The following is a 25,960-nucleotide window of genomic DNA, read 5'->3' as shown; positions in this document are numbered from 1 at the left end:
AACCTTGGGAGAGCAGGCAAAGGCAAGAAGAGGTAGAGAGAAAACAGAAGCAAAGCAGAAGGGCAGGCTAGTGCTGCTCTTCTGTGTGTCCCAATATATGGGGGATATGTAATTCTTAGGGTTTGCAAAACTTGGAAACTTAAAGTAGTTAATGCATTCAAGGCTTTGTCAGGAGATATTACATTGTATTTTGGAAGTGCTTGATGGCTGAAATTGTGTACAGCAGTGTATAAAAGAGGGGAAAACCAGTAGAGAGCCTGATTAGGGAGAAGGACATCTATGGGACAGGAAGGAGAAGTCATAAGGGCAGAGAGAAAAATGGAGGCAATATTGTGTATAGATATTTTTACATACCTTATTGTTGGATTTTTTGATAAGGCTGTTACAGTATATGTGGTTCCTCAGAGTAAAGACAAAAAGGAGAATTAAGATCTTGTATTGCATCTTTTTAGTACATTTAAGACTTACCTGAGAGAGTAATCACTGAAGTGCTTGACATCTTGCAGACACTAAACTTCCATTTCTTCTTCTTTTCCAGGTGTCCTGGCTGGCCATGACAACCGTGTCAGCTGTTTAGGTGTTACTGATGATGGCATGGCTGTAGCTACAGGGTCTTGGGACAGTTTTCTCAGAATCTGGAATTAACTGGGAGCCAAACATGTACATTCTCCATTTGAGATCTGGAGAGATCAATGCTGCAGCCTATAGCTGTGAAATAACATTTCTACCTTGTATTTGCAGGTGAAGTTTTTCTATTCACTGATTATTACACAAAAAGGCTTTCTGTAAACTAGAAAAAAAAAATCAAGTGAAGAAATAGGGGAGGGGGGAAGAAATCACTGACTTTTTAAAGGGGCCAGCACACATTATCATGGTGACCGACAAACTAAGAGCCAGTCTTTTTGTTTTTGGTGGTTTGGTTAGATTGTCCTTGAAGGGTTTTTGCTTGTGCTCAGTCTGCTAATCCTGTACTTTTTTTTGTACATAACAAAATATACACATTATAGCAGCCAATCATGTAACATTTGTCTGTATGTAAAGAAATATGTTTGCATTTTTTAAGGAACTACATTTATAGCTTTGCTTTTAACCCGAGATGTCACTTCTGAGTTTTGTAGTGGGTGAACTAGATTGCTGTTTTCAATGTTTTTGTGAATTTACTGTAGATAAAGTGAAGCCAATGGAATGTATGTGTTTTTTTATAATGGAAGGCATTTGAATTTTTTTAAAGGCCCTGGAGACTCCCAGTTAATACCTACCGCCTTATTCACTCACTTCTTGACCTGCTTGCCTATTTTTGATCAGGGGGTTCTTCCTTCAAGCCAGTGGTTCCTGGTTCATCCATTGGCAGTCATGACCTCCAAACACCAAGGAGTTAATGCCAGGTAGACTTGCACCAACAGCAGAAATAATTGGAAAATAAAATAAATCCAGATGTTTTAGCTTCCTCCCTGCAGGTTTTTGCATCAGTTGTTCCATGCAGTCTGTGGGTACAGAAGCCAAGTGGCCAAGTGCTGTGGCCAGCTCAGCCCTGGCCAAACGTGTGTGTTTGGCTCCTCCCAAGCTCCAGCTGATCTGCACTCAGTGACTTGGCTGCTGCTCAGAGCCCAGAGCAGTGTGCAGAGCTTGCTCCTTCCACACCAAGTGAGAAATTCAGGAGGACTTGGCTTAAGCTCCTGAGGAGGATTTAACTGTGCAGTTAATGGCTTGTAATTCCCCTCCGAATTCAGGGGTTGCCAAAGCACACCACAGCCAAAAGTGCTGGTTGTCAGTTCTGTGCAGTGTGAATTACCAAAGGAATTGTGTAACTTCCCTGCACCTGTGTGACCCCTGCAAACCTCCCAGGATGACCTGGAGGATAAGTGCTTGTTCTGTGTGCTCACTGAGGGCTGTGCTGTGGTGGTTAAAAATGCCAGATGTTCTGCAGCCTCCAACACTGTAAATAGCCATTTCTGCTCCTGTCCTGATTTGATTCTGATTTTGATGTCAGTTGCTTAGAAATCTCACCAAGTACAGTTCAGTGCAGAGACAGGAAAATCATGTGACTGATGCCCATTTGAAACTGCCCAGGGAGGTTGCTTAATTTTTTGGTGCCTGGCAGCATGTCTGCACTCACAGTGGATGTTCCCTTGGGAAACTGAACATCTGTGGCTATTCTGAAATGGGGGATTAAGTCTATTGGCTTCTCTTAAGTGACTTATTTTAAAGATAACGTGAATTTTAAATCACCAGGTTGGAAGATGGTGTTAGTCATCATTCACTGGAACCGATGGGGAGTCTGGATGTCTCTGGGTCAGGTAGGAATGAGAGGCCCAGAATCCTGTAGTAGATCCAAATGGATTTCTGGCTGAGATGACTTTTGTGAAGTTTCTGACATTTTTTAAATTTCATTACTTCCAGACTGTGCCTGTAAACTCGCCATGTCTATAATGGTGAAGGTGCCAATAAATGTACCAGTCAATCATGGTAAATTCACTTTTGAAATAAGAAAAAGGAGTTTCTTATACTGGAGAAGGAACATTTCCTAACAGCAGCCTGTGGTGTAGGACCAAAATCCCACTGTATTGTGTCTCACAGGAATTCCTCAGTGTTTTGTTTTGTGATCTGTCTGCATTTATAGAACTATTATGGAATTCTTGTAACTCTTAAGTGAGCAGCTCTTTGGGATCTTGCAGACTCCGTTTATTTTTTAGTGGTGCACTCTTGATTTTTTTTTTTTAACTCACAGCTGCCTTGAGTGAATCATTCTGGAAATTTATTACTAAGGAATTTTAAGAAAAATGTTCTTTTTCTAAAAAAATTTTTTTCCATAGAAGTGTGTTTTGAACCAATTTCCTAGTCAACACCTTTGCCAAGACAGGTGCCATTTTTACATTCTGGTATTAAAACTGGTTTCTACTTGTGAAACTCCAAAATCAATTTTACAGCTGTATATAACTTTTCTTACCAGTTTAGGTAGCCTGTAACAGTGGTAATGGCTCTTGTACAGGTATTACTGCAAATAACTTCAGTTATTGTTGGATGGCTGTTGCCTCTTGGATTCAGCTACTTTTAAAATAAATACTGAGGAATGCCAATGACTTGCTGAGGTGTCCAAGAGCATCACAGAGCTCTGCCTGCCTCTGCTGCTCGCTCAGCCCAGTCTGAGGGGCTCTGGTGTCAGCACACGAGCCCTGGGAGAGGCCTGGGCACAGCAGGACAGTCGGTGGCTGGTGCATCTTTGGAGCCTGTGGGAAGCCTGTGATGGATCCTGCCCAGGTGATGTTTGCTGTTCCATTACTGCACTGGCTTGTGGGGTATTTTTCAAGCCTGCAGATTCCAGTACCACAGGTACTGTGTGATGCCACAGAACTACTCAGGTTGTGGCATTCCCTTCTTCAAATGACTGGCAGGGACCTCTGGAGGTTGATGCCCAGCTAAAGTGGAGGTGGCTTTTATGGTAAAAGCTCAAACTCCTCCTAAAAGAAGGTAATAAAATGACATTTGATAGGTTTTTGCTTAAAAGATTCTACCCCAGCTTTGAATTTCAAAGCAACTGGTGTGTGCCTGCAGTTGACATGAGCTCAGGTGTGCAGCTTGTGTGACTTCTGACTGCACCATGACAGCAAACTTGCAGCATGAGTGGGCACATCTTCACTGGCTTCAAAAGTTCATAGCCAGACTGCTTCCTTAGCTGAATTTCAAGTAAGTTGTTATCATTACAGAACTGGAGTAAGCAAGAGCATTGTGCCAAACAGTGGCAGAGTAATTCTTGCCCAGCCTCTCCTCTGAAGGCAGTCTGTTACAGCTCGGGAAGCAGAACCGTGTAACAGGATTTATTTTATTCCGGTAGAATTTGCCAGCATTTTCTAACGTGAGATAACTTTGCAATAGAGAGCTCCCTTCAGGCAAGGGCCCAGCCTGGGCGTGTTCCCATGTAGCCTTGGATGCTGTTAATTGGTGGAGAAGGTGGTTTGAGATCCTGCAAACCACAGAAAGCTGCTGTGGCTTGGTGCTGTTTGCTCGTGTACCTCAGTAACGTGGCCTGGCTCCATCTGCCTGAGCCCTTCCTTCCAAGCACTGCTGGGCTGGGCTGTGCTGGGCTGGGCTGTGCTGGGCTGAGCTGTGCTGGGCTGAGCTGTGCTGGGCTGAGCTGAGCTGTGCTAAGCTGGGCTGAGCTGTGCTAAGCTGAGCTGTGCTGTGCTGAGCTGCAGAGCCCTGGCAGGGCTGGCACAGCCGACAGGTCTGTGTATTGACAGGATTTGTACCACTCCAGAGGGAACGAGCGTTCCAGAGGCTTTTCCTGCCACAGGCCAGGGCCTGGCCTTGCCTTGGCAGAGCTGAGCTGGAGCAGAGCAGGGCCCAGCCTGTCCTTACTGTCATGTATGGCATGGAAGTAGTTGACTCCTTCCTTCAGTTGTGTAACCGCTCGTCCCACGATGAAGTTCACATTAATTACTTTAAGGTGGAATGAAAACATTGTGAAAACATTCCAAGAGTTGTAGTCTGTCCTCTCTGGGGACACTGTCACCTCCACTAGGTTTAGTGCTGTGCTTTAAGATGTTGGTGAGAGTTTTGGCTAATTGGACTAGTTGGTATCAATGGTTGTGTAGCAGAATGGCTGGTTTTGAGATAGCATTTCCTGTCCAAGTACTTAGCATGGGTTGATGGTGCACTGTGTATCCAGTACTCTGGCATGCATGCTGGTCACACTCCTCCTACACTTCAGAGGCACCAGAGCCTTTTATCCAATTGCTGGTTATGTAAAATACATGCAGAATGTTAATGCAGTGTTGTTATGGTAAATGTGTGAACAGTGTTACTAATTGATATAACTGATAACAGATTACATGTGCCTGACATTCTTATACCACACAGTATGTTTAGGTTTTAACTAATATGGACTTCGGTGGAGTAGTCTTAGGTATTTCAAGCCTTTGTTTTACTTACACAATGGTGCTCTCTTTGTGTTTTTCTTTTATTTTTTTTTAAATAAAAGCATCTGAACACTTGTAGTACATATTACATCCAAAGGAGTCCAAAGCAAAATGCTTCTGAACATGCTTAATTTTACTTTGCCTTTAGTTCCCAGCATCTCTCATCAGCTTTGTTTGTTTTGTTTTTACTTGTTGCTGACTACTTTGGAAAACTTTGGTAATGTTACCAATTATGAAGTGATTCTGCACTGCCTTTGGATTGTGTATGTATTCAGAAACAGTCTTAAAGCTTTTATTTAAGCTATTAAAAAACCAGGGACTTGTGCCATTTGTTCTTTACCAGTGCTGTTGTAAAAAGACTTCCCTGTGACAAAAAAATCACTTGCTATGAACTTTGTTTATAGCTTTTTTTTTTTTTTTTCCACGATGGATCTTTTTCTTTGTATTTGTACAGTGGCTCAGTGAAAGATGTTGCCATGAGTTGATATTGTAACCAATAAACAAGTGCTTTTAACCAGCCTGGCTGAGCTGTCAGTGTTGTATTAGAGCAGCCCCTGGTCTGCAAGTGTTCCTGGGATGGGGATGGAGCAGCCACACAGCAGCAGCTGGGACCTGTCCTGGATCTGCATTACCTGTGGGAGTGATGTGCAGGTCTCCACCTGGGACAGAGCTGCCAAAGAACTTACTAGAGCACAGGGGTAGGACTTCCTTTAATAAATAAAACTGTAGAATACATGCATTGCAAGTTTCTTTGATACAATGTCAATACAAATGCTGCACAAACAGAGCATCCATACCCAGCTGTGCCCTCATGGACACCAAGGCTGGGCTGTTACTCAGGGTGGATGCCACAGTTTCCCTCAAGCCCCCAGGACTCTCCATGCACAGTCAGAAGGAACAGCTGAACACACTGGTGGAACTGCTGTCTTCCCTTAACACCTCTAGCATTATATCTTAACTCTATTTCCTGATGAGACAGCCCTTAGTTACTGGAAAATAGCAAACTCCTCTACCTTAGAGCAGAATCTTTAACTTAGTCAATGTTAATACTGCCATAAAAATATATAAATACTCTGAAAAGGCTTTTCTTCTAAAATAATTTTTTGAAGTCTAGTTAGAAAAAAGCAGATATTGAATGACTGCAGACAGCAAGAGCAGAAATTTTAAAAGAGGTTTTGCTGGAGGTGAATAAAGGTATAGGACTCCAGTTCAGCTGCCTGGACTCTGACCTAGAGGAGATCTGTTCTGCAGCAGAGGGACTGGGCAGAGAAGAGATGGGCTTTCACCTGTCCTACTCCCTGAATGCAGCAGCAGGAGCTCCAGGGCCCTCCTGGCACCCTGAGCTCCCCTCTCCACCCTGCAGCCATCGTGCCCAGACCATCTCAGCACACCCTGCTGTGCCCTCAGGCAGTGACACACCTGAGCTCACAGGCAAAGGATCCCTTCACTGCTCTACCAACTGCAAGACATAGGTTCACTTTAATGTCAACAGTGCCCTTGTGGCTCGAGGAGGTGGCCAGAGGAGCTTTGAGCCCACTACATTGCCTTAGTACCATTCACCCTCATCTTTTGCTGCCCTTTCAAGAGGAACCACTGCCCAACACACTGGCACTGCTTTCCAAACATGGCAGAACTCCTGTCCCATGCCAGAGTTTGCACTTCCCTTCACTAAACAAAATCACATCCACCTGGAAAACCAGCACCCTCCATCCCTGGACAATTCCTAAGCAGCTGAAAGCTGGGCCAAGCTCTTTCCCTGCCTCAGGTCCTGGATGCCAGGAAGTGAGACTTGCCACTGCTACATACTCATTAAAACCAGTGAGGATTTGGGGTTTTATTGTCAAGTGCCCAAAAAAATTTAGTGTTTATGGTAATTTTTAACCCAAAACCTGCAAAACGAGCAAAACACTCAAGAGTACCACAGCTCCTCATTTCGATTCATCATCAGAGTCCAAATTTTACAACTGTCACCAGAGTAACATTAAAAATATAAATAATTTCAAGTGACTCCACAGAATAGAAGTGGCACCTGTAAAATTTCTAAAATTTGCCCTACAAAGGAGCACTGGGAAGGTTCACAATGATGTTTTATTTATTCTTTTGAAGAAAATGTTTTGTGAAGTGATCTAGTTGGTTCTCAAGGTGAATGGCTTTATTTCTGTAAAACAAACAAAAGCAAGGGATTTACTTCAGTGCTTGAACATCCCAAAGGCAGGATCTACATCAGTGTTGCATTTCTATTCCTCTACTGACACCCCTGGTACTAAGTAAATGTAAATGCAGATTTTTAGAAGGGGTGTGTGGGGGCAGATGTTCACCTGACAGGGGTGGTGGATGCCCAAGGCCAAGAGGCAGCAGCCTAGAGCAGGGCAGCTCCTCAGCAGGTGGAAAGAACAGGAAACTACAGCCAAGGCTGCTTCCAAGTTCCTGAAGCACCAACTGCTGGAAACTCCTCTGCAAACCCCTACCAGTGGCAGCACTGGATGACTCAGCACAGCAGAGCTGCTCTCCTGCTCTGCTTTGGGGAGGGGGCTTTGGAAAGTGCCACCCTCAAGTTACTGACAGGAGATTAAAATTCTGGTCAAAGGCCTGTCTCCCCACTAAAGAGAGACAAGGGTACAGATGATCTAGGAAATAATATTTTTGAAGGTGAGCTGATTCACTGAGCAGCAAACATTTATTTAACTTACCCAGAGCTGTTCAGGGTATCTTTGCACTCCCTTCTGCACCTGAACTAACCTAGTTCAACTTCAGAGTAACAGCAAGCACTGATGACTGAAGTCAGCAGGGCTAAAAGACTTACCTCAGCTGCTTGGAACTGCTCTGTATGTTCTCCAGCTGATCTATTTCTTTGGAAAGCCTAGCTATTTCTCTTTCCAGGTTTTTCTCAGTAATATCCACCTGCTGACAGAGCCGAGCAAAAGTAGTGGCCATTTCCCTAAAGCAAAAACAAGTTTATAGTCATGACTATAGAGAAGTTTATGCTAAAAAAAATAAATACAATCTCATGACATTGCAGAACACAGTCTCATGTGCAGAACACAGCAATCAAAGCCTCCAGCTGTTATGGGATTACAGAACAGCAGAAAGCTGGAGAATTAGGTACTTTTTAGATTAGAAAAAGAAACCCTCAACACATCAAATGCATCTCAGTTCATGCCTACATCATGCCTGGTTCAAGTGTGAGATGGGGCTCTGGCTGTACAGGAGGTGTCAGAGCAGCCCCACACTGCCAAGCTCAGTGCCCTGCTCACAGCAATGTGAGCCCTGTGCAGGGTGAGGAGTGCTCCAGACCTGCCCACTGAGGCACCCCATCCTACATCCCTCCTTAGCCACGTGCTCCCAACCCATTCAAGACTCCTCCTCACAAAAAGGGAAAACAAACCCAGTTACCAGCTGGGCCCAGCACCCAAGCTCTCATGCAGGAGATGAAGAACCTCTCCTCTCTACTGGAGCACTGGTTTGAGTGCAGCTCTTCCATATCCTCACAGAGCTGCTGGACACAGGGATGGATCTCTTTCCTCTACTAAAGCTTAACTTTTTACTTTTTTTTTGGTTCCCACCTGTCTCTACTAAGTAATGTCTGGCTAACTGTCTTCCTGAGCTTCTTCTTGTAACTATGTGTTTTGATTTTATTACTATTTCAGAAAATTAGGGCTGCTAATGCAGCCTCCAGCCCCCAGGGTGCAGAACATCTCTCCTGTGTAGCTCAGGGAATAGCTCAGAAAGGCTACCAAAGTTCATCACCTGCAGTGCAGAAGAGCCAGGATTGGCTGCTCAGAACTTGCCCATAGTAGCCCCTGGGGCAGAAGCTCTGCTCATCCCTCCAGGGACTCCAAGGGCAGAGCAACTCAGCCTCCACTAGACTGATCTCTCATGTCTGTACTGTAAGGTGCTGGACAAAGAGTCACCATCCTCAGAGCACCACACAGATGCAGGTACTGGCCTTTTAAACCCTGTTTCAACCCCCTCCCACTAAGTGCTAAGGGACACTAGAGGTGCCATCATGCAGGGCTGGTGACAATGGCCTGTCCCAGTGACACTTACTGCTGCACCTGGTGGCTGCAGTTGGCGCTGGTGAGGCTGACAATCATCTGCAGCTTCTCGGTGGCATAATTCACAAACTGCTGCTTGAAGGCTCTCTCCTTGGCCCGAGTGGTCCAGGACAGCCTCTCATACAGGTACAGCAGCCCATACATGCTCAAGGACAATGAGATCACTTTCCAGCCTATCGTTTTCCAAACCTGAAAAACAAAATCTTCATTAGCTTAAATAAGTTACCTTGCAGAATAAAAGCTAATTCCACCCATTTTTTAAAAATCAACTCCACAGCTCTTTCACTGGACTTGTTTAAGGAAAGAAATGTTTTCCATATTATTACTGCAGAGCAATACAGCTACATTCGTATGAGCTGGTTCCCAATGGCACAGAGAATGTGCAGGTTACAGAAGCCTTGCTACTCTTTCATGAAGGAAGAAGCAAAGCTAGCTCCAACCAAATTCCAACTGAAGGAGCTACCACCAGATCATCAGATAATCAGAGCGATTAGCCAGGTTTCTCACAATGAACCGGCTGTGGGTATCCAGGGCACTGCAAGCGCTCATCTAGCCCAGTGTCACATCCAGGGCTCTGTGTCACACCCCAGGCAGGACAGAGCAGCTCAGCCTCTGCCATCCCCTCCAGCAGGGAATGCTGCCAGTGCTACTTGCCATTCCACCAACAAGGATGATGCTCATGGAGGTCCGGGATGTCAGCGAGGCTAAGCCCAGCACCAGGGGAACCATGAAGTCGTCCTGGGGCGCGCTCTCGGCAGGGCCGGCGGCAGGCGGGGGGCTGCCTAAAGGACCAGGGATCTACAGATGGGAACACAGCAGCCTGAGTCAAAAGCACCAGGGAACTACACACATGGGTTTTATTTTCATATATTCAGGATTTGAGTCACTGGAAGGAAACTCTTCAGCAGAGAAATCGCAGCAAGACTCCCGAGGAGCAGTGGAGGCTCCTCAGACAATAAGGGTCTGCATAGGACTGGTTCTGGTCACAAATGGAATAGGTTACCCAAAGGGTTCAACCCAAAGACAAACCAATTTATGTAACAGACACAGAAAGTTTAAAAGAGGTCCTTAGTTCCATTCTAACCCTGAATATAATCCAATAAAAACAATCCTCGCCAAAAAGATTTCACACAGTGGATCTAGGGAAAGGTAGCAGGAAGCATGCAAATAGCACTGGCAGAGAGTAAAAATCAATGTATTCTCATCAAGGCAAAACAAGGCAGCTGAGGCTCTGAAGGACTCACATGTATGTTTGGATCTGCTAAACCCAGGAGTACTTTCTGAGCCTGCTTAGGACCCAAGAAACGATTCACAAGAGAAGTCCATCCCAAAGAAAAGTGGAACATGATATCCTCTTGAAAATCTGCACACAGGCTATGACAGTTTAGATCATAGCTAAGGTCAAACTTCCTGCATGGAATTAGCAAGTGGAGCTGATCCTGAACACTAGAAGGCAACAATGGTTTCAGATTTTCTGGAAATAAGAACAAATAGTAAAGATAAGTTAACATTAGAAGAGCATATTCATAAGCAGTATCTGCACTGCTGACCAGCTTTGTCAATTCAGAGAATCTAAACTGACCATTTCATAATTTATTTATAACATCAGTGGCATTTCAACAAGATTGACCCAAACAGGGTCTATTTATTGAGAGCAAGGCATTTATTGCTCTGATACAAGGGAACAGTTATGAAAATCAACTCACCAGAGAAGCACTGCTGGAAAAAAAGATTCAAATTAACTTCAAGACCTCCATCAGTGGTCAAAAGATAGGGAAGAAGTAAGTAAAAAAAATTGATTTATCCATCAGTTCTGTGCTGCCACACAAAAAAGGCAACATCATTACATAAGAGGACAAAAGGGTTCACAAAATTTCACCATCTTGCTCTGAACCTTTTATTACCAGGAACAGACCAAGAGAGATGGATGTGCAATAAAGTTACTACTTATAAAGAAAAGAAAAAATGGAGGAGTGCACAAACCCTTTGTGAAATGAACTGGTTTGCATTCTGGCTCTGAAGGGACCTAGGGAGAGCATTATACTGCAGGAACATTTTCTAATAATTAGTGTATTTGGTGTATCTCTTGTGGAAGTCAAATTTTAAATGGGTTTAAAAAAGGATGAGTTTCCAAAGGACAGGTCCAATTCTACTTGCTTAAGCCATTAATCCAGATGCAGTGTATCACCTCAGAAGTCCATAAAATGGAAAGAATTGCTATATTTACCCCGGTTCATTATTCTTCTCCCCCAGCATCTGTTACTGGTTAGTATCAGAAACAGGGCACTGAGCTAAACACTCAGTCCTGATATATCATGGCTTTTCCTTTATAGCATCAATGTTAAACATGATCAGAAGGAAAATTCATTTAAAACTGAATTTTCTTGGATTGTCTCCCTTTAAATGTGAAGTGTTAACATTCCTCCTCCCTTCTCCTACCAATAATCTCCTGCTGGGACTGGTGCATTGACTGGTTGACTTCACTGGAGCAGCGCTCAGCCAGGTTCTTTCCCAAACCGTCTTCTATATGTTTGTTCAGTTCCTGAAGTGTTACAAAGAACACAAGCCCATCAGTTTGTATTTAGGCAATCAGTTACATTACATGGAGCAGGAGTATGTTACACACCAAGCACTGCTATTTACAGTGGGAAGAATAGCATGTTTCAATGGAAATACCACACTTCCCAAATGCACACTGGGACTGAAAATCTAACTGAAGTGATGCAGGAAAGATTTCCCTAGGACTGTAAACATTAAAATGCATAAAAGTCTGTACTTTCAATAAGCTGTGACAGTGACAAGCAAACCATTACCTACTGCCCTGCAAAGCTCTTACTGTGTCATTTGATGGGAGCCAATTCCACTGCCCTGCACAGGGACAAACTCATCCCACCAACTCCCATGGGTGCCTGCTCAGAATCCTCTGTTGAGGTGAAACAGCACAGATTGTTCTGAAAACACAGTGCTCCCAGGCAAGCAGCCAGGCTGCAACAGCCTGAAATGAGCTCAGCTGGTTGGAGCAGGGTGCTGTTAACACCAAAGTTGTGGGTTCCATCCCTGTATGAGCCATTTGTTTAAGAGTTGGACTCAGTGATCCTTGTGGGTCCCTTCCAACTCAGAATGTTCTGTGACTCCAGGGGGGAGCTATGGCAGTCATCATTATCAGCAAAGTCTGAGCACAAGAGGCAAACACAGGTGTGTGTGCTTTAATTTAAAGCACTAAGTTTGAGGAGGAATTTATGAAAGTTAAAAAAACTCAAACCATTTTTTATTAGAAGTGTTGAGTATTTTCAAGCTCGTTTTATTTTTGGGTCTATTTGATTTTAAGAGTAGTGAAAGTTATTTATGCAAGGTCTTATTTACTGCAAGTCAAGACTTGACATTAGGAACCACTCTACTACTAACAAGATGTTGAAAAAAATAAAATTCTTTCCAAAAATAAAGCAGAAAGTATTTTTAGCCTTTTCCAGTTTTGGGTAGAGATATGCATATGTCAGCAAAGCAATGCTCAGACAAAGTCACATAAAATCCGTGCAATTTATGAAAATACAGAAGTAGAAATTAAGGGAAAGACAAAGAGCTAGCTTCAAACCATTGAAAAAAAACTTACTGTCTTGTAGTGCTTCAGTACTTGAGGAGAAGGGTGAAAATCAGAATAAAATTCATCAACCAAAACTGAAAGCCGGCAGATCTCATCAGTCATGGCAGAGGAGACCTGGAAGAACACAGGAAACACAGAAAATGTTTCTGCCACTTTTCCAGACAGTTTTACTGCACAAACTGTCCCAAGAAATCACTCAATCACCTGACAGTCACAAAACACTGCCATTTTTAAGCTTTTGTTTTTCCTTTGTTTTCTGTATTGAAAAATGAACATTCTGACATTTCCACTATATTTCCTGAGATGAGTGGCTGCCTGAGAGAGGAGGCAACCCTTGGATCTGAGAAGTTGTTCCCACTGCCTTTACTTACTTTGTTTTCGACTTCCTCAGTAACACGTTTGATTTTTTCCTTGGTGTCTTCTGTCAAAATGTTCAGCTGGTTTCTCACGAAATCCAGCCTGTCCTTCTGATCCTCTCGCTCTTCCATGGACTGGACTCTAACCCAGCAGAAAGGAGATCACCATCACCACCATGCATTCCCCCAGGAAAGAAACAAGCCCTTAAGCAGGCATGGGTCATCCTGATGGGTTTCTGAGCAGCCAGGGGGAATCCCAAGTGGCACTGGCTGCCCAAAGCAGAGGCACTGCTCCTGAAGGGCTGTACATGGCAGTTTCATGTGCACAAGAATTCAAAGGCTCTGCTGAGCAAACACAACTCAAAAGCAGCATTTTGAGTCACAACTGTTATCACTGTATTATCACATAATTACAACTGAAAAAGGTGTGGGGAATCTGAGGTCTTTAATAACTCATCTACCCTGATTTTAAAAAAGGGTAAATCTGATCAAACTGCTGCTCACAAACAGCACTCAACCACTCCTTAACAGTGATGACCCTGCAAAGCAAAGGGGATGTAGCAACCCTGTCACAATCAAGTCTCTTTAGAATTCCTTGACCTATCACTTAAAAATTCCTGAAAAACTGGAACAATTTCATCTTGAAGGGCCAGCAGAAATATCAAATAGCAATTCAGACTAAGAGGTGTCACCACAGACGTTTTGGTTAAGTCAACTGACAGAAAGAAGTCGAATATCAGAATATTTTCAAACACTTCACAGCATGTTTTCATAGGATCTGACAACGTGAGACAAGTCAGTATGTAAACAGGCAGTCTGTAAAAACTGACATATTCAAGGGGCTGAGTGTGTTTGACAGCACAGTGAAGTCTGTTGTAACACAAAGACACATTATTGACAGGCAGGAAGGAGATGGATGGGAAGGATTAATCGTGACAGCAAGTTCACTGTGTACAAGAGACACAAGGTGGCAAAAAAAGTGAGGAAAAACTGCACACATATGTAAACCTCAAAGGACACAGGAAGCTACCAGACAGAGCAGATGAGCTGCTATCATTAGCATTAAAGGATTACATGAGTGAAGAGAGAACAAGGATATTTAAAGATGCAATCTGGAAAGGGTCAGAGGCCAAGCCTCTGTTAGCTTGGGCTCACCTCATGCTTTACAGTATTTTAATCAGTTGCAAATTAAAACATCTACATGCTTCCATTTTTTCTCTTCACTGTAACTGTTAATGAAAGTAGAGCAGGCCCAAACATCACCTCTGAAATGCTGTATACTGCTAGAAAAACTTAATAATTTAAACAGTACTATAAAAAAAAGATGTGAAAACACACAGATTGCAATCAGTAATGAAGAACACCAAAGCAAACCATGATCCCTGTACCAAAGTCACAGACCAAGAACACAACTGAGTGGGCAAGTGAACAATGGTAAGACTGACATATTGACAAACCAGATTGTCTTGCTTCTTACCAAGGAGAAAAAGTGAATTTTACAGTCCATAATGGCCCAAGAAAATCACCAGCACAGAAACGGCTCCTCAGATGATCCTGACAAACCAAATCCAACCAGCCCTCCAACCCACCTACCTTTTCTCTGCTGCTGCAACGTTTATGGTGTCCATAATGTTTTTCACAGTATCTATTATCTGTTTAGCTCTGATAGTGTGCTTTTCAAACTTGGTTTTCACGGCTGACTGCGAGATACACTCCTGCGAGGGGCCCAAGCCACAACACATTACTGCAATTCCATGCCAACACAACCAGGAATTTCACTGTCAGAAAGCACATGCTGCCAATTTTACCAAGAACTTAAACCAGTGGGAAGTAAAAAGAGAGAAAGTATAAAGAAATTAAAAGACAACAGAAACTGAAATCTCTAATGAATCTATAGCAGCAAATCTGCCTTCGTGTCTGTTCACAGTAATGTGCATAGGTTTTCATTCTTTTAAAATAAATGAATAATGTAAAAATTAAAAAAAAAAAAAAAGAAAACTTGGATGAATACATAAGATAAATCTATCTCTTAAGGTAATTTTCAAAATCATCTATTTGGAATTAAAAATGTCAAATATTAATGCTAGCAATATGGCCTGGCTTGAGTTTTATTTGCTGCACTACACAGTCTTATTTTCAAGAGGCAATTCTGCCAATAAAATTTGACATTCTCATGTCAACACTGACCATTCAGGAACAACATATACAATCAGGAATAAGAAACAATGGTTTTCTTATGGGATAAACAGAAGTCAAGTAGTCCTTAAAATATCAACTTATTTGCATATTATTGAAGTGTTAAATGAGTAAGTAGAAAATGTTCTAACAATACAATTTCTAATCAATCTTCAATATTGAACAGTAATTCAGAAATACAGGATAGTGACTGAAGAGCACTTGTGTTTGAGGGGAAGAAAGCAAGTAGCTGATTTCCCTAAACTAGATCAATGGAATTTTTAAATTGTTCTCCATCTGTGAATTCACCTTTCAAGGCACAGGTTTTAGAAGACTCACCTATGATCTTAGCATATGCTGTAAATACAAATTTCAGCTATCTAAAAATAATAGATGAAAACAAAATAAAATAAACAAAATAAACAAAATGGGTAAAACAGTCCCTGTTCCTCGACGAAGCAGATCTAGAAATCAGCAATGAAAGGCCAGAGTTTCTTAAATATCAGCACATTGTAAGAGCTAGACTAGGCACAGAGCAGAGTCTTCCCAAAGTTAGTATGTGGTAGATAAAAGGATGACAATCACTCACAACACAATCAGAAAGTCCAAGTTAGAGCACTAGGAAAAACACAAAGGTTAGTTAAACGAGGGGAAAGGTAAGAGGGGGACAGCAGCAGTTTTGCTGTTACTCTGTAGATAAGTATTTCCTGAAACCAAGATAATCCATGTTTCAACAGTCTAACCAGTTACCTTCCAGCCCACTGCCAGTGTCACAGGACAGTCACTAAGTGCCCAATGTGTCCCATATTCCATCCCTGGGCAGGGCTGGGGAAGGGCTCTGCAGCAGCTGCCTCATTCCAGCCCTGCCTTCACTCCCCTCTAAAGCAGGACTCTTCCACCCTGCCTCCCTCCTCCACTGCTTCCCACACCACTTCTGCTGCCAGAAGGAGAAACTTGAGAAGCACCCCAATATAAGGCAGGGTGAGGTTGGTTTTATGCAGGATATCCTCTAGGCACTACTGCACATAGTGCAGGGTTCAGGCATTTCTTTGCTGTTCTATTAGGACATTCTAAGTACCTCACTGTAAAGTTTCAGGAAATCCACTAACTATCTATTATTCCCCAATATAAAAATTTAGGAACTAATCCAAGAATTCAATGCTTCAAGACTGCCTCCCTCCTCTCCTTTGTTGCAATACAGCTGACATACATAGTAGCATCACTTTTTAAAGCTACTACATGAATCTCTAAAATCTTGATTTCCCCACTTACACGTGTTTCTAGTAATGCCTGCACCCATTTTTTTTTAGCCGCTTCAATTACCCTGTGCTTTGCAGAAAAACATGTTTCATCTAGTTTTGGAATGATTTTTGCCCTCACACAAAAGTCTACATAAATCTTACGAGCCTTTCAAAAATAGTCCAAACTTCACAAGTAACTAGCACTGGTGGGTTGTTTTTAGATTTTTTTTTTAAAATATTCTTTCTACACTGAGCTTATACCAGTCCTGGAATGAACAGGCTTTCTCATTAGGAAACTGATACTAAAATCAGGAATGTGGAAGTACTGGAGAAGTAACAGCTCCTCTTCTCAGTCCATATGGAGAAGGAAAAGCTGTCCAATTTTAGTGAAGACAAGAAAGGGTGAGAGAATCCAGGAGCAGCAAACCCAGCAGATATAGCCAGGGGGACAAAGGCACATGTGGACAGGTCTGTGAGGTGACAGATTACTGAGAGGTGTGAATTAGACAAAAAAGTGCGAGATGTTTGGGAAGTCTGAGGAGGGCACCTGCACAGGACAAGGAGCTAAAGGCAAGACAGACTGAGACAGGGGAGGAGTCAGTGTTTGAGGAGGACAGACAGAAGCATCTGTGCTCTCATCCCTTCCTTTTCACACACTGGAATGTAATCCAAGATGCTGGGACTTGCAGCTCCTCTGTCAGGAAACAGTAAAAGCAAAGTGCTTTAGGCAGAAGTGCTTAGGCTGTACTCAGGGCTGTAGAGCACCTGAGTTTAGTCTGGCAGTGCACAAGGCACAGTATCAGTGAGGATTTCACACAAAGTTCTCCCTGCAGTCTGAGATTCCTCATTAACACAGAGCCTAGATCTGGCAAGCAGAACTGATGACAACAGTGTGCTGATGTCAGCTACTTTATCAGCTCAGGTGACAGTAATTTGAGTATTAGGCCTGAAGACTTCAGACCTGGTGAAGCATTTCAGTCTCAGCCTTGCTTTAACAGCACATAAACTGCCACTGTAACTCAGGGAACAGCCACAAAACCTGATGTGAAAGAGGCTGCAACAGCAAGCACTCAAAATTTAAATTGCTACAGTAACCTTAATTGAGCACAGTTGTCATTCTCTTTAAATTATGGGATCACACCCCTATTCAAAGCCATTAATAATGACTTCAGGATGAAATGGCTGAGCAGGGGAAACCACGACAGAATCCACTCTCCCTGCTGGAGCCAGGTGTGCAGCAAATATAACACATTGTGAAAGAAGAAAAAAGGCTGATTTAAGGCCATGCAGTGCTGTCACAGAATTGTTCCTTGTGCCAGCCTCTGCCACAGAAACTTGTCATGGTTGTGATCCTGTGGCAGATACTTCTCACTGTGGTGGCCAACTTGAGTCTGTGACATCTGATTTACAGATGCACTCACAGCATCACATCATCCATCTTCATATTGAAATATTCTAAGCATTTTTTCAAAAAAGCTTTGGGTACAGCAGATGGCAAAACACAATAAAGAACAATAATTGATTTAGAAGCTCAATTTCCACTTTTTCCTACTGGCTCAAAGTTTCCCACTATGGTTCTGAGGTCAAAAATTGCAAAAAACCATGCATGTTTGACTAAAGCCAGTGACACAAGAAGTGTCATATCTCATGGAGCCCTGTCAGTACCCTGAACCCATCATTTCAACACTTCAGTCACCTATCTTATGAGTGTGGATAAGGATTAAATTTAGTCTGACATTTTCTTGCTTATTCAAGACCAAATCAAGCTATTACTTTAAAACCTTTCTGATATACACATATCATTACATAATTCAGTTTTGCCAAATGGGGTTTTTGTAATGTAAGAACAAATACTTTTCAGAGGCAATTTTATTTTTTTTTTAAATACCCATATACAAAACCACAGAGGGATACTCAAGAGGCCTCCTTAAGATATCCAAGAATGGCTTTAGTTAATTAAAGTTATCAAATTTTGCAAGGCAAATGGATCCTATCACAAAGAAATCATTCAACTGTCTATCCAGGCCTGTTTCTGTAGAAACTGTGAACTCCAGCTATGAATGTGGCTAAACTGAGGTGGAAGGCTGGATTCTGTACAGCACAAAGGATGCAAGGAGAGTGTTAATGCTCAGAGTAACAAAGCTAAGAGGTACACAATGGTGATAGATTCAAAACTCTGGCTTTAGAAATGTAAGTAAATATTTAGATTTACATTGATAAATTGAATTTGTTACTGCAAACATTCACTAGCACATGGCTGTAAGTGATACACATGTTTCAAGACTATAATTTCTTCTTACATAGATTATACTGGTCTTGAGATCTCAAAACATGAGCTAAGAGTTTTGGTCCCTTCCCTCACTGATATAATTCCCCTTTACAAAAACTAACTGCTTACTCAAAGTGAGAGGGTATGAACAGAACCCACAGAAAAGGCAAAGCTGCAGATGATATAAATACTTTACACTCCTCCACTTGCTAATATGGATAATGCTCAGTATAATTAAGCTAACAATAAGAAAAAAGCTACCTTCAATAAAAAAACAGGCAATCCAAAAAGCCTATCATAAATACCTCAAATATCTGCTCAAAATGTTGAAACTCCTGAAATCTTGTTTGAAATCCTTCAGCAAGTCCTTCACCTGTGAAACAACAGACCATAAGCGAGACAGCAGTACCTCATAGCAGGGACTTAAGTATTATCTTAAATACATTAGCAGGTTTTATAGCATTTTCCTGTATTTGAGGAAAAGCAGGAGTTCCTACACACCACTCTCTGGCATTCCTTGGGCCTTTTGTCTCCTGGCACTCAGAACTTCTTTTGCTGAAACAAAAAAGATGCGATTCCTTGCTTCGACAGGATCAATAACTTTGAGCTCATCGACCAGGAAAGTCAGACAGCGCTCCATGTGCTGCCTACGCACCTAAGGAGGAGACACAAAGCTCATGAAAAAGGCACAAACTGAGCCATCAGCACATCACAACATCAGACACATGCTGAAGCACCCCTCTGACAGCACATGCCTGCCAACCCTACAGAGGCAGCAGCTACTTTTACTCCTTTAAACAGACCTGGACACAACAATACTTCCTTCTACAATTGTATTTACGTAAGTCAGAGATCTCAGCCAGTTACTGGGGAAAATCCTTCATTCTCCATACATGGATAAATAATTCTCACTGCAAGCTGGCTGATGTTGGGAAGATCTGAAGATCCAAATTGTTCCCATCTAACTGCACTTTCCCAGATACTCTATGCAGGTATAAATGTATAAACTGTGCTCCCAGGCTGCACTATCACTACAGAAACAAAAGGTAATACAAATAAGATTAAAAAACAAGCTTAACTGTGGAGGAAAAATTCTAAAGACTCCCCCATTTTATTACCTGTCTGCATATATAGTCATTTGAATTGCAAGTTGGTTTTTGGTCAGAACGAGGGACAGGGTATGACCATATAACTTAGCCTTTTATTAATAAGACAAAGCTGGTGTTTCCATATTAATACATATAAATTAACTGTCAACCCATGTAAGAGCCATCAATTCACTCACATCTTCCATGTATTCTGGTTCTGATGCAGAAGCATCCCATCTATTATTGAGGATGAAGATGTTTGGCTTGGAAAGTCGTTCGTTCACTTTATGGAAAAAGTGTTTCTCCTAAGAATTAAAGCAAAAAATAAAATTCCCCAGACATCCAAACCAGAGTCATGCATTCTTCTGTTACAGATACTGAAGTTTATCTAGCTCTTCAAAAGTTAAAACCCACAGATATTCAGGATTGTCAAGGGAATTCAGCCTCTCCTGACAGAGCAACAAGACAGAACTCAACTCCCTTCACCCAGTTTATATATTTTATTGAATTTATGGAGTATTTCATACCCAGAAATATGAATACTTCCAAATATTTCAAATATATATTCCAAAATACTTCCAAAAATTTTTGATAGTACAACTGTCTTCAGGTTACAAACACCAACAAATTGCTAGGCAAGACAAGCACTCTGTCATCCTTTTATCAAAAGAGCAACTGAACTAAAAAGGACAAATATGATGCTTAAGGCAGAGAAAGCCAAGCCAGTAAGAAACTTAAATTTCCTTCTCCTTTTCCTAGTGAGGGATATACATTATTTCTTGCCTCCCACTACCAAATCCTATCCACAAGATTTAAATGCAGTGATTCACCTGCTGTAAAGGTCTCAGCTATTCTGGTTATGGAACTGCTGAATATTTAAATGAAGAAGTAGCATAAAATCATTGCACATCATACCGTGTTCATGAGAGTTGATTCAGAATTGGCAACCAAGACAAACACATCAGCATCTAAGCAGAACTTGTCAATCCAGCTGTCCAGTTCTGTAGTGACATCTGTGCCAGGGCTGTTGAGAACAAAAAACACAAACTCTTACTTACACAGCAAAGAAGTAGTTGATTTTTATAAACTGATAAAAATAGAGTGAAAATGCCTAAGGGCCCTGCAAGAAGTTACAAAGGTTTGTATCTTGAGGCTGATGCCTACTTTAAACTTAAGGTAAACATTGCACAAGCCAATTACCATCTAGAATGTGTCAGTCACTTGATCATCAGACTACCTACTCATTCCAAAATGCAATTTCTGATCAATAAATATGCACATTTAATCAATTGCCAAGTGAAGTGACAGGCAGTCCATCAGAAACCCTGACAGCCTCACACAATGGCTCCCCTCCTTGGATCTTAATTTTAATCAGAAGAGACTGTAGTTCATAAAATAATTTTTTTCATTAATAAAGTCCAGGTTTAAAGCAACAGGCTATGAAGCTGTACATAGATTTAAGAAGAAACCAAAATGAAGCTAAAACTATAGTGCTATCTGTTTAAAAAAAACCCAAACATTAAGTGGAATATGAGCGTTATGTCATGTTTGCAACACCTAAATTACTGCTGGTTTAAATTTTCTCAATTTAACAGTAAAAGGATGATTTGCTCTTTTCTTTTCCCTTTACTTTTTACCTTTAGCAGCAGAGGCTCTGCAGATCCAAGATCATGCAGACAAGAAAATAATAACAAACTCCCAGTGATTTCAAAGTACAAGACAGAGATGGGACAAAAACCACTGTAATTTATTAGAATACACTCTGAGTGTTGTTTTCTTGAAGAAATAATACTTAAAAATTCACTGACACCTGTGTGAATCACTCTCAAATTCAGTATTTATTGATTTATACATCAGGCAGAGATCACCTGAAGGTTCTGCTGACAGGTTATAATGCAGTGCCTGAAATAAAGGCATTTGGCATGAATTCCTTAAACACATCAACACATAGGAAATGCCAGCCTAACACAGGGCACACACAGCTGACATAGTCACAACTACATTTTGAGGTCACCCATTACTTTGGTGCAGCTCTTATCAGAAGCTTTTAAAAATGAAGTCCACGTTGTTTATACTTCACATGATCAGTCTGAAGTGTTTCAAGAAAGGAAATGGGCAAAAGGTTGTTGCTGCTACAAGCCTATTCACACTTCCATACTGTTTGTTTTAAAGGTAGAGTATCCTGAGCCAAAAGCTATTCCCTTTTCAGCTCAGTCACAAGACACTTGTCTGTTCCAACTGCTACAAGAGCAGAATCAGGAGGGTGATGACATACTAAAGAACAAACTCTGTCCTTTCAAACAAAAAAGCCTTTCAGGAATTTTGAATTTAAACCAATCTCTTTTCTAAACATCATAATGGCTAATATACTTAAGAAAATACTCAGTAAAACAGTAAAGATACCTGTCCACTAAAACCAAATCATCTCTCAGCAGGGCACACTTTGACTTGGGCCAAAAGACATGGACGAGACAGCCAGCCTTCAAATCTTTATCCATGTGAAGTGCATGAGCCAGCTGATTGACTGTCTAGAGAGAGCATTAAAGAGAAGACAAACATGAATATGCACCTCCAACAAGTCTGTAAACCAGTCTAATTCAGCAAATTTGGACAGGATGTATCTTGAAGAGGGTAACAGAGTTCATACTTTGTTCTGCTGAATAGCTGTGGTTTTTTTAAGATCTTACACTCATCAGCATCTGAAGAACAAGTTGTGCTTTGAAACTCAGACAAGAGTTTCTTTGAGCCACAGATGCTCCCTACAGTGCTGGACTGTGTGCTACTGAGCATCATCATGAATTTGCCTCAGATGTTTAACATTTCAGTGTAAGCAGTTCAATAAGATGAGCACTGTAAGTCCAAATGAAGGGCACATTCCAAATCCTTAATCAGTAACAGGACTTACTTAGTCCTATAGATCACTCAACACATGCTATGCTACAATGAGACACACATTAGTTGTTTCTCTAGAACAGTCAAGAAAAACTGCAGAACAGAGCACTTTCATTAGTTTATTCTCCCCTCTTAAATAAGAACTTAAAAATATAGAATGAGGGAGCCTTATACTTTTGTTGGACTTGATAGTGTTTTTAAAAAAGAGACCCTTTGAGAATCAGTTCCTGAGAAAATCGGCATGAAATTATCCAAGGAATGTACCTTAACACTCTTCTTTTCATCTGATCCTTCTGTCATAAGATAAGCCTTATCTCCATCAGTCCCTTCCACACTGAGGAAGCAGTTTGTTGTATGGCCAATCCCACTGGGAAGTACCTTATCCCACAGCATTGCATTAATGACTGAACTTTTCCCACTGCTGGTCCTAGAGGGACAGAAAACAACATCACTTTGAGCAGAGCACAGCAGCATTAACACACCTTTGTGCTGAAGTGAATGCACCCCCACTGGAGTGCACAAGCTCTCCAGCCAGGACAGTGGGGAGTGCTCACTCAGAGAAACTGGCCACCAACTCCATCTTCTGCAACAACTTGAAGTCCTCAGCAGTGCCCTACTTCACATTAACCCTCCACCCCTCACCCAGAAATATCTGAGGTTTAACTATTACACAACAGCATGAAGTTACATAGATTGTAACTTATTTTTAAGCTACTTCCAGAAAAAGTTCAGTGCTTATTGTACAACAGTTCAAAATTTATTCAAATTGCCAGAGGGAGAGTTCTCTTTTTCCTGCTCAGAACTTTATCCCTTTGTAAAAGGGAAACTTTAATCACATGTAACAGCTTGTATTCAACTTTGGACTTTTTTAAATATCAAGGCTGAGATATAAGTAATTTCTTTCTTCCAGAATTTTTTATAATTTTTCTTTAAATAACTAAACCACTTTTAGCAAAATGAAGGCAAGATCACTGTTGTACACATTTCTTCCAATACTATTACATAGTTTTTAGAACCATGAAGATTCACACTCCAAAAATACGTAACCACATGCTTATATGCAAACACAGAAAATCTCCCTGAAGCAAAATGGACTAGCAGACCACACTGTCACTGCTATCCTTAAAATCATCACACAGATCTATGAGACTGATGTTACAACCAGCCAGGCAACCATCTGTTTCTCTTCAGCTGCTTACAGACAGAAACATGAACAGATCCATTTGTAATTCTTCAGCACTTCTGATCAAATATTAAAAAAGTCCTCCGCAGGAACAGTCCAGAACAAAAAAAAAAAATGTATTAAACAAACAAGACCATCACCTTAAAAAAAACCCAAAAGCCATTCTGAAGAACAGGACAACCTCTGACCTTCCCAAATAAAAAAATAAAATGAAATGAAGTACTGGTAATTTTGTTCATTACCTGCCAAAAAATGCCACTTTCATGTGTCTCCGTGAAAGCACCTCTCCAATGACTGCCAACTTGCTTTTATATGCTTGTATTTTTGCTAGTTCATCTTCTGTTGCTATATGATGAAGCTCTGGGTTTTTGTATGTGGCTACAGACAGAAAGGAAAAACATAAAAGCAATCACATACAGAGAAGGTGTTTATGATACAAGGTGCAACATGTACTTAACAGTACTTAATATGCCAACTGCAAATTTTAATTACAATGGCTGAACAAAACAAGCAAAACCCCACAACAGAAACTGATAGCAGCTCTTATCATTTGACAACTCTGCCACAAGTGGAGTGAAATCCCAACATAAATCACATCAGATCAATCGTCAATCCAAGCACTGATCCACTAACCCTGTGAGCACAGCCTGATGGGCTCATTGCCCAGTTCCTTGGGACACCTGCATCCTTCAGAAAGGAACCTCTCATGGACACACCAGCTAAGCTGGGCTCTCGTGCCCCAGAGCAGCCACATTCTACTAAAACCTCCGAGGGTGTGACCAGTGGCTCCCTGCACTGCATCACTGATGCACCTTTCTGCTGAAAAATGGGAGAACCTGTTCGGCCTTCCTTCCATGCAAAAGAAAACAGAATAGTTAAGGTCTACATGAGGCTGTAGTTAACCTTTCACCCTCATGGAAAGGAGACCAGGCTGCCAACACAAGTGACTTAATCAGCTTTTCAGGTATGTAGCCATGCCAGGCATTCCTTCCAGGACAAGCTGAAAAAAACCCACTGTCAGAAGAAAAATGTGACTGCTTCTGAAGGTGCGTGTTTATACAAACAGCACAGTAACAGAGAACATAAGGTACATTATGCTGCTGTAAAACATACCCAAAACAAAGGACAAGGCCCTAGTGTTTAAGAGGAAAGAAAGCTCACCTTCCACAAACGCTGCTCCCTCAGTGACATAGTCCAGCAGCTGGTCGAAGATGGCAGTGATGGTCTTTTTGGCCAGCACAAAGTGCTTCAACGGAGAGACAGAGTGCTCTGCCATGCTGCAGCTGCACGGAAAGGTGACAAAGTGACCAAACGCTCGGTACGCCCAGCTAATTAAAACTCTTACACTGCTTGCACAGCCATTAAGAAACAAAACGAAACAAAAACGTCCGAAGCTCTAAACTCCAAAGGGCAGTAAGCTCAGTTTGCACTGTTTACACTGAGCTCCTCTCCTCACCACAAGCGCCAAGAGCGGCTGGCGACATTCGGGGACAGGTTCTGGTTCTATCTGTCCCGGAAACACGAGGCCCTCCCCATGTCAGACACGGCACCGCCTCCCAACCGCCCGCAGGGCAGCGAGCCCGGCTGCCCTGGGCCGAGGGGCCACGGCGACCCAGCCCCTCACGGAGCCCCGGCTCGGCACCGGTCCTGCACGGAGCCCCGGCTCCCTCACGAAAGCCCCGTTCTCCCCGGTCTCTCACTGACCCCAGCACCCCCTGGTCTCTCGCGGAGCTCCCGGTCCCGGCCCCGACCCCTCACGGAGCCCCACCGGCCCCGTCCGTGCCCGTCACCGCCGCCGCCGGGACGGGGGGCGTCACTTCCCCTTCCTCTCGCGTGACACGCTCCGCGCGCCCGGCAGCGCCATGCTCAGTGCGGGCTGAGGGCGGCCAGCGCCATCTTGAGCGCGGGCAGTCGCGAAATGGAGGCGGGCAGAGCGCGGGATCATCCCCGGGGCGAGGCTGCACCCGCAGCACCGGGATCATCCCCGGGGCGAGGCACCCGCAGCACCGGGATCAGCCCCGGGGCGAGGCGGCACCCGCAGCACCGGGATCAGCCCCGGGGCGAGGCTGCACCCGCAGCACCGGGATCATCCCCGGGGCGAGGCGGCACCCGCAGCACCGGGATCAGCCCCGGGGCGAGGCGGCACCCGCAGCACCGGGATCAGCCCCGGGGCGAGGCACCCGC

The 25,960-nt window shown here is 42.7% G+C and overlaps 2 protein-coding genes across 5 annotated transcripts in view; one reads left to right on the top strand and one right to left on the bottom strand.

The window, feature by feature from the left end:
• Nucleotides 1–5,433, top strand: part of GNB4 (G protein subunit beta 4) — a 30,756-nt gene extending 25,323 nt beyond the window's left edge. For all 4 annotated transcript variants that reach the window (XM_079314657.1, XM_079314659.1, XM_079314658.1 and 1 more), the window contains 2 exons: nucleotides 539–4,066; nucleotides 4,173–5,433. In XM_079314657.1, the coding sequence (XP_079170783.1) occupies nucleotides 539–645 (107 nt within the window). In that variant the 3' untranslated portion in view covers nucleotides 646–4,066; nucleotides 4,173–5,433. The remainder of the gene's footprint in view (nucleotides 1–538; nucleotides 4,067–4,172) is intronic.
• On the bottom strand, nucleotides 4,944–25,702 carry MFN1 (mitofusin 1). Its single transcript, XM_079314650.1, has 18 exons — nucleotides 25,489–25,702; nucleotides 24,938–25,059; nucleotides 24,019–24,154; nucleotides 22,858–23,020; nucleotides 22,105–22,229; nucleotides 20,617–20,725; nucleotides 19,899–20,006; nucleotides 19,115–19,268; nucleotides 18,919–18,986; nucleotides 14,522–14,643; nucleotides 12,944–13,070; nucleotides 12,582–12,686; nucleotides 11,411–11,513; nucleotides 10,216–10,445; nucleotides 9,626–9,769; nucleotides 8,964–9,160; nucleotides 7,720–7,854; nucleotides 4,944–7,074 (listed from the first exon to the last, which is right to left on the bottom strand). Exons 2-18 carry the CDS (start codon nucleotides 25,050–25,052, stop codon nucleotides 7,005–7,007), a joined length of 2,211 nt encoding a protein of 736 aa, XP_079170776.1. The 5' UTR covers nucleotides 25,053–25,059; nucleotides 25,489–25,702; the 3' UTR covers nucleotides 4,944–7,004.
• Nucleotides 25,703–25,960: the final 258 nt, after the last annotated feature.

Source organism: Erithacus rubecula (genome assembly GCF_903797595.1).
Source record: "Erithacus rubecula genome assembly, chromosome: 11".
Lineage (NCBI taxonomy): Eukaryota > Metazoa > Chordata > Aves > Passeriformes > Muscicapidae > Erithacus > Erithacus rubecula.
This window is presented reverse-complemented; position numbering and strand designations above follow the sequence as displayed.

Excerpts from the sequence above, each read along its gene's own strand:
- MFN1 (XM_079314650.1), bottom strand. The coding sequence starts at position 25,052 with ATGGCAGAGCACTCTGTCTCTCCGTTGAAGCACTTTGTGCTGGCCAAA. Across the intron at positions 20,726-22,104 it reads GATTTGGTTTTAGTGGACAG|CCCTGGCACAGATGTCACTA; the intron begins GTATCTTTACTG and ends TGTTCTCAACAG. Across the intron at positions 13,071-14,521 it reads GTTGCAGCAGCAGAGAAAAG|AGTCCAGTCCATGGAAGAGC; the intron begins GTAGGTGGGTTG and ends CTGCTGGGTTAG.